This window comes from Monomorium pharaonis, chromosome 6 (assembly GCF_013373865.1).
Source record: "Monomorium pharaonis isolate MP-MQ-018 chromosome 6, ASM1337386v2, whole genome shotgun sequence".
In the NCBI taxonomy this organism is placed as follows: Eukaryota; Metazoa; Arthropoda; class Insecta; order Hymenoptera; family Formicidae; genus Monomorium; species Monomorium pharaonis.
In genome coordinates this window covers 22,775,511-22,791,427 of record NC_050472.1, presented here as the reverse complement: position 1 = coordinate 22,791,427, position 15,917 = coordinate 22,775,511, and the positions used below count along the sequence as shown (strand labels likewise).

At 32.8% G+C, this 15,917-nt stretch overlaps 1 protein-coding gene across 2 annotated transcripts in view; it reads left to right on the top strand.

Annotated features, from left to right (window-relative positions):
• LOC105831833 overlaps nucleotides 1–15,917 on the top strand; it is a 145,304-nt gene that overhangs the window by 85,469 nt on the left and 43,918 nt on the right. For both annotated transcript variants that reach the window (XM_012672261.3, XM_012672262.3), the window contains exon 4: nucleotides 9,490–9,623. In XM_012672261.3, coding sequence (XP_012527715.1) covers nucleotides 9,490–9,623 — 134 coding nt within the window. The remainder of the gene's footprint in view (nucleotides 1–9,489; nucleotides 9,624–15,917) is intronic.

Below are 15,917 nucleotides of genomic sequence, written 5' to 3'. Positions count from 1 at the left end.
TATGAAAATTTTTATGAAAATGCATTTTTGCAAAACAGTTGATTGCCAGAATAATGCAGCGATTTTTTTTTGTACAGTACATTACCGCTTTTTGCCGCACCCAGAGCCGACGACGAGGACGTAGAGGTTTCACGGTTCCAAACGATAAAAATTAATTTAAAAAATATTTATAACAATTAGGAAAATGCACGTCCTCTCGCGAATGATCGATCAGTCGATTGTACGTTACGGAAAGATATTTCCAGCCAAATTTGGAAAAATTCGTACAATGCGTTTAGGCGTGAGGCACAATAAACGATAAAAATTAATTCTTTTAATATTTATAACAATTAGGCAAATGCAGGTCATCTTGTGAATGATCGATCAGTCGATTGTGCGTTACTGAAAGATATTTCCAGCCAAATTTGGAGGAAATCGTACATTGCGTTTAGGCGTGAAACACACAAAACGATAATAATTAATTTTTTAAATATTTATAACAATTAGGAAAATGCACGTCATCTCGCGAATGATCGATCAGTCGATTGTGCGTTACTGAAAGATATTTCCGGCCAATTTTAGAGAAAATCGTACATTGCGTTTAGGCGTGAGGCACAATAAACGATAAAAGTTAATTTTTTAAATATTTATAACATTTAGGCAAATGCACGTCATCTCGCGAATGATTGATCAGTCGATTGTACGTTACTGAAAGATATTTCCAGCCAAATTTGGAGAAAATTGTACATTGCGTTTAGGCGTGAGGCACAGTAAACGATAAAAATTAATTTTTTAAATATTTATAACAATTAGGCAAATGCACGTCATCTCGCGAATGATCGATTAGTCGATTGTGCGTTACTGAAAGATATTTCCAGCCAAATTTGGAGGAAATCGTACATTGCGTTTAGGCGTGAGGCGCAAAAAGCAATAAAACTCAATTTTTTAAATATTTATAACAATTAGGCAAATGCACGTCATCTCGCGAATGATCTATCAGTCGATTGTACGTTACGGAAAGATATTTCCAGCCAAATTTGAAAGATATCGTATTTTGCATTTAGGCCTGAGGCGCGGAAAACAATAAAAATTAGTTTAAAAAATTATAACAATTGATAAATTACAAGTCTTGTCGCAAATGACCGATTATGTATTATAATGACTAAACTTTATGCAAATTTTTCAAAGTTTGTTAAAAATCTCATAACCAGGCAATTCTTAACGTTTGGTTGAATGGTGCCCCCTAAAAACGCCTATATGACGTTCGGCCATGGCCGCTCGACGTTTGGCTGCTGCTTTTGGCTGCTAACTTCAGCTACATTGGGAATTCTCACTTTAGTGTTTGCGTTATTGAATTTAAGGGACTCGCGATTTATTCAAGGTTGAGCAACCGTGAGATAGTAATTTCACCATATATCTGTCCATTGAGATCTTTAAATCTTCCTGCTATAGGTTACCAGCGTTGTCGGGACTACCAGATGCTTTTTACAATCTCTTTTTTTTGTAAACTTGTGGGAAATCGAAGATTTCACGATACGATGTAGCATTAAGGACGCGTGAATCGTGCATCGTGGAAACGTATTTTGCAAAGCAAAAATCGAGACTCTTGAAGTACAGTTAAAGAACTTTGACGCGTATATGTTTGCATATATAGTTACATCCTTTATACTACGCATAAAACTCGCAACGCATGAAACGTATTCTCTTGTTGGACTTTTTGTACGTTGCTACGCGTGCTGCATTGTTTGCTGTGACACTGTTGTGCTTGTTAAAAATAGTTACATAACAGAATATTACGGCAATGGCAAAGTTAAAATATAAAGAGATCCAAATTTCTCGGAACGTTTAATTCGGTTTAATTAGTGAATTTCTGAATTGCTAATCAAATGTATCCTGTTTATATTGCAGTTTCTACAGAGAAATTACATATTTGAAGTGAATGTCGCAAATTTGATATTGTTATTTAAATTAACTTTGTATGTGTTTCTTTTTCAAAATAATATTTAAGTAATGTTTTCATAAAATGCTTTAATATAATTAACTTTTTTAAATTTTAAATAGAAATATAGATGTCAGATTTATAAAAAGAACTTCTTACGTATTAAAATTATAGGACAAATAGAGCGACTGGTAAAAACCATATGACTTACTTTGATGTGGTTCAGAATCATTAGACACATTTTTTAATTGATATATCTTTTATTCTATTTTTTGTTAAATTATTTATTATGAAATAAATTCTAAACGTACAATTTTATTTACTATGTTGTAAAAATTTTATTTGCTATGTTGATTTACAAATATTTCTTGTATATATTTAGTTTTTCAAGTTAAAAAATAGCTGCATTTTTTGCGGCTGTATATATTCTGCTTTATTTAGCGGAAAATGATTCAATATTTTTATTATATTCAAGATTTTTATTTACCTACGTGCTGTATACTTGTTTTTTTCTATAGGTTGCAGGTTTAATAAACGTTGCATACGCAATTTTAATTTTTTTCGTGATATAACGAGAGTGTATATTAATTACAAAACAGTTATTGTGTATAAACGGGTTTTGTTCGATCCAATATTGTAATATTTTACGCGTTACTATATTATCATAATACAGTCGTATTATTATACTTGAAATTTATTTGTTTTTCAAAAAAAGCAAATACTTATAAAATACTTATAAAACTGTTTCTTCGTTTTATATGCGGAAAACGATTTTGCCACTATTTCTCCACGAATATTACGCGATGAAATCGAGCGACAAAATTGACGTACTTTTTTCTTATCGTGGCTAGGCGTGCTAGGAATTCAGGCGAAAAGTTATTTGAATAGAATTTATGTGTCGAAATTACGAAACTATTCTTGGAACATGTACTATCATCTCCTTTAGAAGGAGAAGAATTTATTTCGCAACTCTATATCGAGAGGATTCGATGAACGGTCTGTAACGTCTTAAAGTGCGACGGCACGATTCTGCGTAAGATGTTGGAAAAATGCTTGAATATCAGAAATTCTATGCTCCCTCGTCTCTCCTGCATCCTTTGCACAAAACGAAGGCAGAATGCCGAGTTCGACGGTACATTCAGCATTCTGTAACACTAATATGTCAATTGCATACAATTCGCGTTGAAATTAAAAATAATTTGCATCGCGCGAGACATTCGATGAAGGTAACCGTGTCATGCGATTTAGTCATTTATGTGCATAAGACTTGTGTAAATTTGAATTAGTATGAGTAACATTGTGCAGTGTCCCTTGATAGAGTGGCGTATAGTAATAGCAAAGTCGCATAAACTCGTGAACGGTATTACTGAATTACCTAACTATACGCGAGCATTGTACCGTAAGCGAACACATCATGAGTAGCACGGTGTGTACTCCATCACTTCATTATTTTATATCCGACGACCTCTATGCTATTTCTAGAAAGTATTCCATTAGAAAGAAAATTCTCCAGAAACCTCGTTAAGAATAAAACGTTGGGTCCTTTGAAATTACACAATTCAGACGAAGCAACTCATTTTTTTTATAATCACGTTATCTGATAGTTAGATGTATGTATATGATGTATAGATTGCCTCGAACATATGCTTTGTCCGAATAATTTTTGTAAGTATTTATTTAATTACTGTAACGAATTTCGAAACAATTTTTTGTTAATAATTAAGAGCGATATTATTTCTCGCGTAAATCTTTGAATTCTCAAGCTCTTAATATTTCTTAATAATTAAGTTTGTAAATTAAACTTTTGCTAAGTAAAATATACTTGAAATTAATTGCAGCATAAAAGAGAATATTTTTGTTTTTTTAATTAATTTTTCTAAATTTGCCTATTAATGTTATACGTTGTTTTATGAATTAGATTGCTAAATTTTAATAAAATTATTGTAGTAAATTACCAATTTTAATAAATTAAGTGAATCTACATATTGCATATATTTATGCTTATTTCATTTTATGTAAATTAATTTTGATATGTATACATTACTAAATGTATAATAATTATTGCGTAATTAACATTGTTCGTATTGGAACGTTGGAACACATGTTATATGTGCCGTACAAAAGTTATGATTATTATTGATATTTACTCTCTAGTTGATAGTCGTTGGTACATTTATACGCGCTTGTAACTTTCGCAAGTATTTCAAAGCTGTAAATATTTGAGGTTGCAATCAATTTTAGGAGTTGAATTTCTGGTCGTTAAATTTGAACGATTAATTCTTCAACATTGAACATTTAAATATCAATGCTGGAAAATAAAAAGTGTAAAAAATATATACAATTTCTATGAAAATAAATTGATTTTAATTTTGTCACAAAATAAATATAATTTGAGAGACCGAAATAGCTAAAATAGTAATAATGTACAATAAGAAGATTATTTTAATTAATAAGTTCGAGATCTTTGTGTTTTATATATTACACATACAAAATGTTTTGAATATAATAAATCCACTTTTATCGAGTTTCTTAACCAATCTTAATGTTTTATAATAAAAATTTGACTTTTTTATTATCTCTTAATTGTTTATAACGATAATTATTTCTTGGTGTAACGTGGAACACAGTAACAAGTGTAAAGTATACCATAGAACGTAATATTCCACTTAACACAAAATTGCAACATTTTTGGAAAATCTTGCATAATTTTATTCTATTCAAGGTGAGGTTACTTATCAAAAAAATTCCACATGTATGTTAATGATGAAATTTCTATGTATTTGCACTCTAATGCTCTTAGGAATGTAAAATAGATTCAGATCTTATAACGCTTGAGAATAGTAAACACTATATCGAAATCGCTTGTAATTCTGCTTAAGTACGTTCTTCTCAATGCACTGACAAATGCGTGACTAAACCGCGTTTTGTACAGATTCACTTCTGAATTTTCATTAAGTTTACTAGCAAGTAAATCTTGAAGATATTTTTACATGTCAAAACACTTATTAAAATATGTTATCATTGGAAAATATTTGGTTGTACTCTTATGTAAAAATTCTCTAGCAGTTCTTTCATCATAACATCGAATAAAATGTCCATTAGGAATTTACGTTGTTACAACATTGCATTACTGGCGCATAATACTTTTATTGGTTGTGCTTAATTAAATTTTTTCTCTTTATTACACAATAATGGTTTTTGTAAAAATTTTTTATAATTAAAGTAAATTTAAATATGAAATATATTTTATTTTACACATTATGTATGTTAAATGGATAATTTATTACATTGATAATTGTAAAGAATATTTATTATAATGTTACAAACAAATAATTAAAAATTTAGAAAATAGAATTTCTTTGATATAGAGAAAATTGAATAAAATATTATATGTATAAATTGATTTTGTAACACGTTTTAATTTTTACACTACCAAAAGTTATACTTGTTGCAATATTAATTAATTATCACATTTAAAAAGTATTTTCAAATAATATTGAAGCAAAAGTTTTGTGCCAATTAACTGTTATACGGATGTACTATTATTATTTTAATTGAAGAAATGTGTCACATTTAATTGGCAGTCTTTTCATTTACGGAAACATATGGATGGTAGTCATCAAAAATTTGTATATGTGGTAGTATGTCATTCCAACTTTGAAATTGACTTCCGATAAGCGGAGAACAAGATTGATGATCGAATGATGCGTGATGGCTATCGAAATTTCTGGCAACCGTTGGCCATTTCAATCTACAAAATTCAAGGATCAGTCATATCATCCAATATCCCAGCCATCAAACGCAGGCGAATACATTTTTATAAAATTCTTTGAAAATGTTTTACAGTGATAGCACATAAAAACGTTTGTAAATACATTATTTTCTAGTAGTACTTTGATTCAGTGAATTCTTTTGCGCGCAACGGGACGTTTTTAAATTTGTCTAAAAAATTTTTTTTATTTAGGATTACTTAAAATTTCGACTGCTTTGAAATTCTCTACATTCCAAAATAAGAATAGAGATGATCCTTATTTTTTATTTTTATACCAAGTATTTGACCACATATTTGTCACAAAATACTGTTTTATTTTATTGTAACTAATTAAATTGCAATTAAAAATGGAATTACGTTACTTGAATTTTTTTAACATTTATTTGTTAAACTATTATATATTGCTTATATTTACTTTCCGTATAAATATTTTCATATTGGAATTTCTTTCCTTTTAGTTTTTTAATTATTCCAACTTTATTACATTCCTAACTTTTTCTTTTTTCAGTAAGATACTTCAAGTTTTATTTTTCTTTTGTCTATTTCCGGATACTCCTCCGTCAAATATTTAAAGGTTTTCTCTTTTTCACCGAGTTGCTGTAAATGCATCACATTTATTTTTCAGCAAACAAGTCTTTGTAGAAAACTTGCCTCCATTGTTTTCTTTTTATTCTTTGTTTTAATTGTGGTGCATTACTGCCGCGCTACACGATTTCGATCAATATTTCCCGATCTATGATTAACGGGTTTTCGTACAAGATTGGTAGATAACTTGGAAGGAATATTCAACGTAATGGGGGCGAGGGAGGGATAATGATCTGCGAAGATTCCATTTCTACCACACAATCTCTCATCGATCACGATGGTGGCCCGCAATTCGTTACAATTGGCAAAGACATAATATCTGCGGATCATTTTCTTTATTAGCAATCTTCGAATCCAGACACAAGAATCTTCTCTGGCAAAGCGAAACTGTTCGCACTTCGAACAGGATATGAATTTTATATTTTACGATAACATCGCAAGATGCTCGTAGGATAAACGAATCTTGTTCTGGTGCAGTTTTCACATGCTCAAAGAAAAATTGTATCCGCACTTGAATTTTCTTGAACGTTACTTCCCTTCGTTTCTATCGATTTTCTCGTATCGTAACGGCATCGTGGTTAAAATTTGCACTGCAGTAGATCGCAGCAATAAATCGATATCGAAACTTAATCGAAATTTACTTGAATATAGGACACGGAAAACTCGGCGCAAAATAGACTATTTTATGTCACAGTGAAAGTTTTATCTCGTAATTCTCTCGCGATATCTGACAGTGGCGCATCGGTTATTTCTTCTTTCCTCTATTCTTTATATTTTTCATAAATGTTCAGGAAAAAGTCATAATTATGAATTTTTTTTGTAACGATAGATTTTGTAACAAAGTCTTGGTTAATAAAAAAAAGGTGAAAATTCCTCTCACATGATAATGTTCTGTAATTTTAGTTATATCATAATTCAGGAATATTCTTAATATTTATATTCAGATAACGTTTAATTTACTATAGGACAAAAGAAATTTTACATTTTACTTTTTCTAAACGACTCAGATTTTTATTTAATAATTTTTCTTTATACAACAGGATCCTATATTAAATATTAGTCATTCACGAATTCGTATTCGTGCATTGCGTGAATATATAATAGCGTTGCTTTGGCATTCTTGCTGTGCTTCTTATCGATTTTTGCACCTTGTTCGATACTATTCATTGACGCAACGTGGCAACGTAACCGGGATTCGATTAATCGTTCTATCGTTTCACGAGTCGTCGGTTTATCGTCGCCTCGAGCAGAGCTTAGGAGACTTCACGGTTATTCCTTTCACTTGACTTAGCAGCAATAGCTTCCGGTTTCATCTCAAGCACGTTGGCTTCAAGTGCTTCGCTGTATAAAGTACACATATACGAAACCCGTAGTTAAGAACGTGAGAGTAATCGAAAAGTCCAAGTTGAGAGGATACTATAACGCGCTATCGAAGTGAATCGATTGAAAATCTCAGAACATCTTTCATATTTATTTTAATGTTATTTTATTTAAAAAATCTAAACAGGCAGCAGCAAAAAATCATTAATGAAAATTGAGCTATGACATACAAAACTTATAACAAGTTCAATTTATCATGTGAACAAATCAGCCGCTTTTCCGTAACATTATAATTTTCTTAATATCGTCAAACTTGGGAGATATTTGCATTAAATAATTTTAAATGTCTAAATATGTGTATAATTATGTGAGAGATATTTGCAGATGTCAGACATGTGCATTTAATTTTCTCGTTTAATGAGTGCAGTTTATTTATTATGGGTATTATGGTTTATTATTTCTATTAAAACGTATACTGCCAAAGTCTACTTGATTTGATTTTCTCAATTATTCGAGGAATTAAATTCATCGTATATAGCACTGGGGCTCGATGAATGTCTGACTAAATACGCCATCAAAATTTGATAAACTTTCTAGCTATTTTAATTTGGGTTTAAGTTAGTTTGAATCTCGAAATCATTAATTAGCATACAGCGAAATGAACGTTGATGATTTCCCAGCAGCATTTGATGCTTGGAAATTAATCGTCAAAGTCAATATGTACTTTTCACATTAATTTGTTATATTTTAATTAAATAAACGTTATTGAAGTGATTTTTTTCAATATAATCTACATATAATATGGTCTTGTAATTTGCTGTGATTGTTTGCGACACATAATGAATACATTGTATATAATCGAGAGATGTAGTAGGTAAACAAATATTTTTCATGTAAACTAACGTTTATAAAAAATATTTTCCTGAGTTCACAGCGGGTATTTAATATCTTCGGTCGCTTTGGACCTTGATAAAGTTGAAGTGCCTTGTAAATTGACGGTCCGTTTTCAACACTTCGTCCAATTTCTCCAAAAGTATTTGTGCGTCGAACGAAATTGAAACGTGTAGTATATAATATCTATGCATTTGATGTTGCATTTATACATAAACATGGAATCAATAAATTTAAATAAACGTTATTAGAAATATGTAATACGTATATGCATTAAGTGTAATATTTACACATATAATATATAATTAAGAAATGCTCAAGAGATATTGAATTTTAAATAACTGATTTTTTAACAAATGCACTAAAGATAATTATTTTATGAATCGTTGAATTTTATTTTATGAAATATTGAATTTTTAAGAGATGCTTGTTGTATCAGACATATCTGATAAATACATTCGCAATTCTTCGGAAATTAGATTATTTTGACGTGTTACATTTCCTGTTTGAAATATCACGACGATTAGTGAATTTCCAATACAAAGTTTGCTTTATTACTTCACATAGGTCCGTTATCTGTGCGGTGGCAATAGCCGGTTCTATTCACGGACACTTCATTTTGCTGCAGAACAAACAAGCTTTTAATCACAGTTTCAGTTTGCAGCTATTGTCTTTGCAGTGCAACGCCCCGCGTTTACCCGATTCCCGCTACAAAATCAATATCTACGTACCGCGCTTAATATTTTTCCCCGGTTACGCGTTCGTAACTGCCTTCTGAGGATGGCGTCGGGATTACGCAATACACGTACCCCATTGTACTCTGCGGAAGCGCATAAAGCTGGCGACATAACGGGGTCTCCTCATTGGCGCTTGAATATTGGATAAGTTCGGCGGCGAGCACGGGGAAACGGAGCGATTACGGCGCCCGCCACCTCGTACTCGCTGTGCACGAGTTTCGACGACAATGACTATAAGAGAGACCCGCGAAATTATTATGTTTCAGTTCTGCCCCGTGAAGAGCCCGTTATCGTATCGGAACGCGATCGCTACGACCCAGGCGATATGTTGAGGGCAAATTGCAGCCTGCCGCCCTCGAAGCCGCCGGTTCACCTCTCATTCACGCTGAACAGCATGCCGGTAAGTGATGCCTATCGACACGATTGTCGTATTATCGAATCAGGGAGTGAGAGAACGTGTTAGCGATTCCAGCACATTATACTTGCGGTTGTATGCACAATAGATTAAAACTTGGCCTTTCCGGTGAAAAATACCGATGTAAATAAACGAGCGAAATTTAAACGGGTTACCGAATCTCTTAAGATAGAAAGTTAAATCCATTATTTATTATTGAACGATTTATTCTACGTAGCTAATTTGGAAATGTGATAATTTCCTATATTTGATTTTGCCGCCTCGACGTACCTGTTACGTACGGGCGTTACATCTCCATTCCTTTGGCTCGATAGGAAATTAGCCAAGTGTAAAAACACGCAAACGTTGAAATGTACACGTTAAAAAAATATTTGAAGTCCCGTGGTGGACTTTTCCTTCTTTTTTTTTTAACGGTCCATTTAACAGCTGCGCCCTTTTTAACTTTATACCACTCAATCGGAATCCGCTTTTCTCACATCTTCTCACTTGAAATGGGTCCTTTTATAAAAATTGTTAAATCGAAGACTATTTGCTCTTACCACCCCATGAAACTCGTAAGCCTCATTGAAAGTGCACAGGATTTCGATATCGATTTTCAATTTACGGAATGTATGTGTCTACATAGCTGCTATTATCATCGTCGCCAATGTTTATTGTAGTAGGAAACTCCTCTAACCGTTCGGAAAGGAGATCATTTCCGCACGTTACTATTTTCCCTTTATCGCCGAAATCACGCGCTCGAAATGGGTTCCATTTATTACCGGCTTTTAACTGATGTGCACGAAATTTGCATAGCCCTACTGCGATGGCACATTTTAGAGCTCAATTTAGTCGGAAATAATTCCGGCGCAAGAACGTTGAGGAATCCTGGTGAGCTCTACAGGGTGGCGGTGCATTGACAGACATTAAAGAGGTTAAGCAAACCCTTTGTCCCGCGAGAAATGTGCAGTAATATGCGTATCGTCTGTTTGGGCAATCCAGTTCTTATACCGAGATTGAGGTCCTGTACGGAATTAGAGCACGGATGATTAAACCTTACCCGGACGTCATCTCTGAAGGTAAAAGGTTTTATCAAACGCGTCCGCGGGATAAGAGAATTTGAATAATCGGATAATCCGTGCAAAAGCCGCCAGGAGCACCGAGCGAAATACTAATAACTGCAAGCAAAAATGTTGTCGAGTAACTTTTGTCGAGCGAAACGCGGCGGCACGGGCACAGCCTCCGGCGATGCATTACCCATAATCTCCGGGGATGACGTCGCGGGGATCTCATTAGCTGATACAGCTAAATGCAAAATGGAAATGCGGACCAGGCTTGATCGCCCGCGGAAATTCGAAATTCGCCATTGACTTTGATCGAGCAGGATTCCGCCGCTGAACGCGACACGTTGTGTCTCACTACGTTTCTATCGTTTCATCAAATCCTTGAAAAATTTCTGTTCTGCCAACGCATTTGTATTCTTAATTGTTACGCTTACGTACAAAGAAAGAAAATTTACATTTTCTAATGAAATTGATTAACAGAAACAGAAATGTGGGTCATTGTAAAATGTCTTGCCATATCTCAATCAAAATTATATCATAAATCAGATTTGTTTTCATGGAATTGCCATTAGACAAACATTCGATTATTCAATTAATAATTTAATTCTCTGAAGTTTTTTTTCTAATGCTGTTTAGGCGTACATTAAGTTACATGCTTGCTTTGCGTCATCATAATACATCTAATACAGATTTGTTCATCCAATTTGCTTTAGTCGATTCAATCGAGATAATCGAGATGATAGCGAATCATAAATTTCTTCGTAAAGTAGTAACGATATTATCTTTCGGGTACGCGGCGGTAAAAAGCCAGGAAAATACGAATCCGGAGAAATCAACCGCGAGTTTCATGGGACCTAGGAAATTAGTATCGCATATATATATATATATATATGTATATACACATAAGTGCGAGTAACGAAGGAGCAGCACCGAGAACGGCGAGGGGGTAATAACGAATTGCTCAGGTCAGAAGCAACCGGGTCTGCTGGCTTTTTACGGCTAACGTCTTGTCGAGAAACTCGTCGAATTTGCAGAGAACGTTTCTGAGAGCGTGGAAGATATCTTGTCGCGGAAACAACGGTTTCTTACGGTCGGGGCGTTGCCAGTACAAGTTTACTCGCGCTGGAAAAAGTAGTTTGCCCCCAGGAAAAACTTTTAGGTAGTTGATCTCTGGCTGACAAGATTTATCTTCCGATTTATTCGCCGAAAATCTTTTTAATTGTTATTTCAGTCGTTATTACCGCGTATAACTTTGAAATTTGTTAATAAAGTTTTCTGTTTATTTATACTTAATAAAGATACTAAATAAAAATAATTGTACAAATACATAATATCACATTTTGATTGTAATAGCGATAAATTATGTTTTTAATTTTTTATGTTACTGTTAATGCTTTTAATAAAAAAAGTGCGGCGGATTTAATTGTGTAATTTTTTTTTTAATTTTTATTTTGACATAATTGTAAAAATAATTATATTATGAGCATATTAAGACTCAATTTTAATATTTTCTTAAGTAATTCTATTTCACTTTTTTATTCAATAATTATATACTTTAACTCGTAAAATGCATATTTGTTGTGACATCCAATACGGACGTTAAAGACGTTATATTTGCAGCAAGATATCTCAAATAAAATGACAACAAGACTTCCTGTCGATAAGTGTAGTTTATTTGCAGATAAATTTAAATGGAAAAGTAGTTGTGATTGATACGCTGTTATACTTATTAATTTCCTGTTTTTTTATAATGCGAAATATTATACATAACAGCAAGGATATCTTCAATAAAACGGAAATTGATAAACGTTTTAATGATGACGTGACATATCGTAAAAGAGACAAACAATTCAACTCCGCGGCTTATAATTACGAATATATTATCATTAAATGAAACACCGTAACGCACTTGTATATCGCGTACAATAAATTTCCCTTAATTCTACTAATACTAAGCATACCGAAAGCGCTTGGAAACTTTTAATTGTAACAGCGTCACGCAACGTACTCATATTTTGTAGTAACTTTATTCCAATAGCCGTGACATTTACATCGCGTATATTCGCAGTTTTGGTATTTCTGAAGTTAATCTGCGCACCATCACAGGCACGAATAAATTTTGCGTAACTGACGCGTGCTCCTACGCAGATATCAATATGCAGTCGTTATCCTTTAATACCCCCATAGCCCGACATCGTAAGCGCTAGATCACGCGCTAGATCTCGCTTATCCTATTCTACATTCGCGATGTACATACACGTATGAGACAATAAGAACAGGGAGTATATTTGGGCATTCTTCGTTCAAATAATATAAACCGATATAACTTTGAAGAAACAAGAGATACGAAGAGTGCAAAAGAGGTACAAAATATGCTCTGTATCTACCTTACATTTATACCAACACTGATGCTTTCACTATATATTATTATGGTGATATTATATATTTATATAAAGAGGATTTATATCATATCTCATCAATTTGAGAAAGTTGCTGAATGTGTACTGGTCGCCTAAATCGAAATCATTCATGCGTGTATAATACACTAAGAAAAATAAATTCTTAATTTGACTAAACTTTTCAACTTAATTAAATTTGTTTAATTCAAATATTTATGTGCTTTAGTCAAATACATAAAGATTTGATTTAAAATTTAAATATTTTATGTATTTAAGTTAAATGAATGAATACTTAAAGAAATTTAATTGAATTGAAAAATTTAGTCAAATTAACAACTTTTTTTCTTAGTGTATAAATAACGATACGATGCGAATGGACCCACCATGATATTCGCCGATCGACCAAAATAAATAACCGCGCTAGCACTTTTACATTATGTTACAAAGGATAACTATCCGCGGCATTCATGCTATGCAAATAGCGACCGATCAATCCGTCACGTATATTGACTGGATCAACGATGATCGGTTCTTCATAAAAATTGGGAATAGCTCATATATATAAATCGTAGCTTCGAAAGGCCAGTATGCAAAATGTAACGGATTTTTTACAAATTTTATCCTGCGACTTTGCTTATTTGTAAGACAAAACTAACTTTCAATATCTTACATTCTCATGTATAATTCCAATCGGTTTTTAAGATAAATACTGATAGACAGGGTAACTTGGAAATTTTTGTAAATATATATTTTCGAAGAATACTGGATTCATAAAGAAAAACAACATATAGAAAATTATCACGAGTAAATCGTTGACTCTTTGCTTTCATATATATTTCACGCTTGTATTGTAAGTTTATCTTTTGTGCGTGTGAGTCTGAGTTTTTTTTTTCCCATTTATATATCAAACTAGACGAGATCAAATCTATGTCCTACATAGTATTTTATGTCATCGTATATTTTCTCTTATTCTTAACACTCATGTATATTTTTGCGCTTGTGTTTATATTTTTTTATAGAATATTTTACGTAATATTTGTACATATTTGTACAATTATAAAGTTATCTTATTTATATAAAATCTATTAAATTTCTCCTAAATACCACCATGTCAATATTATTATAATAAATGATATTAAAGCGTATCTTTTGCAGCATGTTGCTAAAAGGATCGTGATAAATTAATTTATTTGTTAAACATTATCGTAATAGGTACCTAAAACATTGAGCTACAATTTCCAACGTTTATTTGCGTACAAATCAGTACCAAATGTAGGAATTAAATAATATAAAATAATATAAGTAGTATTCAGCAACTTTATCCTATAACGATTTTAAAGTAGCTGAAGCAGTATATTTGAAAGGGACGAGTCAACTACATTATTAGCATATTAATTTTTCATATTTTAACGGAGCTTCGCAAGATCAGATATGTGTTGGTGCCATTCCTCTTCTTTAAATTTTAATCCTGGATTTATTTCGGCCAGAAATTTTTACGATTATGAAGGAATTTTCTCGCTTTATTTCTACCACATCGTTCTCTCCTTTACTCTTCACAACATCCATCGAGATTTACACAAACGTAAAGTACAATCTATCGGAATGCCATGTATTACTCGATAATATGGCAGGATTTATTATTTGAGTCAGATTTATTGTGGTTTTATGCGTTGCTCGACATATATATAACCGCGATACCTAGCCTGGCAATGGCAAATTGCGACCTCTCTGAAATATCTGTTTGATGCTTCGCGTTTTTACCTCACGATTCCGTTTTTAATGAATTTGTTGGATATTTTTCTGCGGGAGAATTAAAGTTCAGTCTTTCCGATTTTATGCTTGCCATGGATCAGTGCTTCAGCTTTCAACTTAAATCTGAGTCTTATCTGACGTGTTAATTTGCGCTTTTACATTTACAACTGAAATGGAACGGCAAACACTGATGTTATTAAAATGAAGTAGAACCGCGTTATAAAACAAGTTAAAAGAAAATCAGCTTTCAAGTAAGATTTTGTTCTATGATTATAGTTTTGCAAGAAAATATTTAACAAATAAACGTAGAAAAAAATTTACGTATGAATTAATTAATAAAGACTTTCAAGGACTTTTTAATAACTTTAAATTTGAAAATGATATTTATTAATTTTATTTTATTTTTTGGGGATTATATATCTTATTGCCTACACGATTGAAAATCTCAGTTAAACAATGAAGCTTGCATCTTTCCAGGCTATTTTTTTTTTCTTTAACCTTTTCAAAATATATACTATTCCAATTTGTTTGATTATTGAAGCAGGTACAGTTTGTTTGAGTATCACGATATATAATCGCGATGAACAATATTCTTTTTGTTATTCTTTTCGCAAGTCGGTTTTAGTCCCTTCAGTTAAGAGAAGTCGCGACTTGCTCGCGTCTTGATGGTAGCGTCACTAAACTTACTTCACCACGACGAAACTGAGTTTGGGGTTACCTGGGCAAACAGAATCTTCGACATCGCTTCCCGCTGTGTCCTTAATCAACTTATAAACCATGGTAACTTTTACCAATCAGAAACACATCCCGCGGGAAAGAAGATCAGGATCGCAGCTGTGCCGGGAGGGGGGGGTGGGAAGGGGAAGAGGAAGGGGATACAAAAACTTTATTGGATCGTAAGTCGCCACCTGAAGGTAAGCGAGCGTCGACCGTTGTCCGTGCACTTACGACGCCCCCAGAACGACAGCGAGTATTTTCTTTCTCTTGCTCCGTGAGACAGAAGCGCGACCGTGTTGTTTTTGTAATCTCGCGAGGTATTCGACAGATATTGTAAAACAGGATAGGAAGAACTTAAGGGGACACGT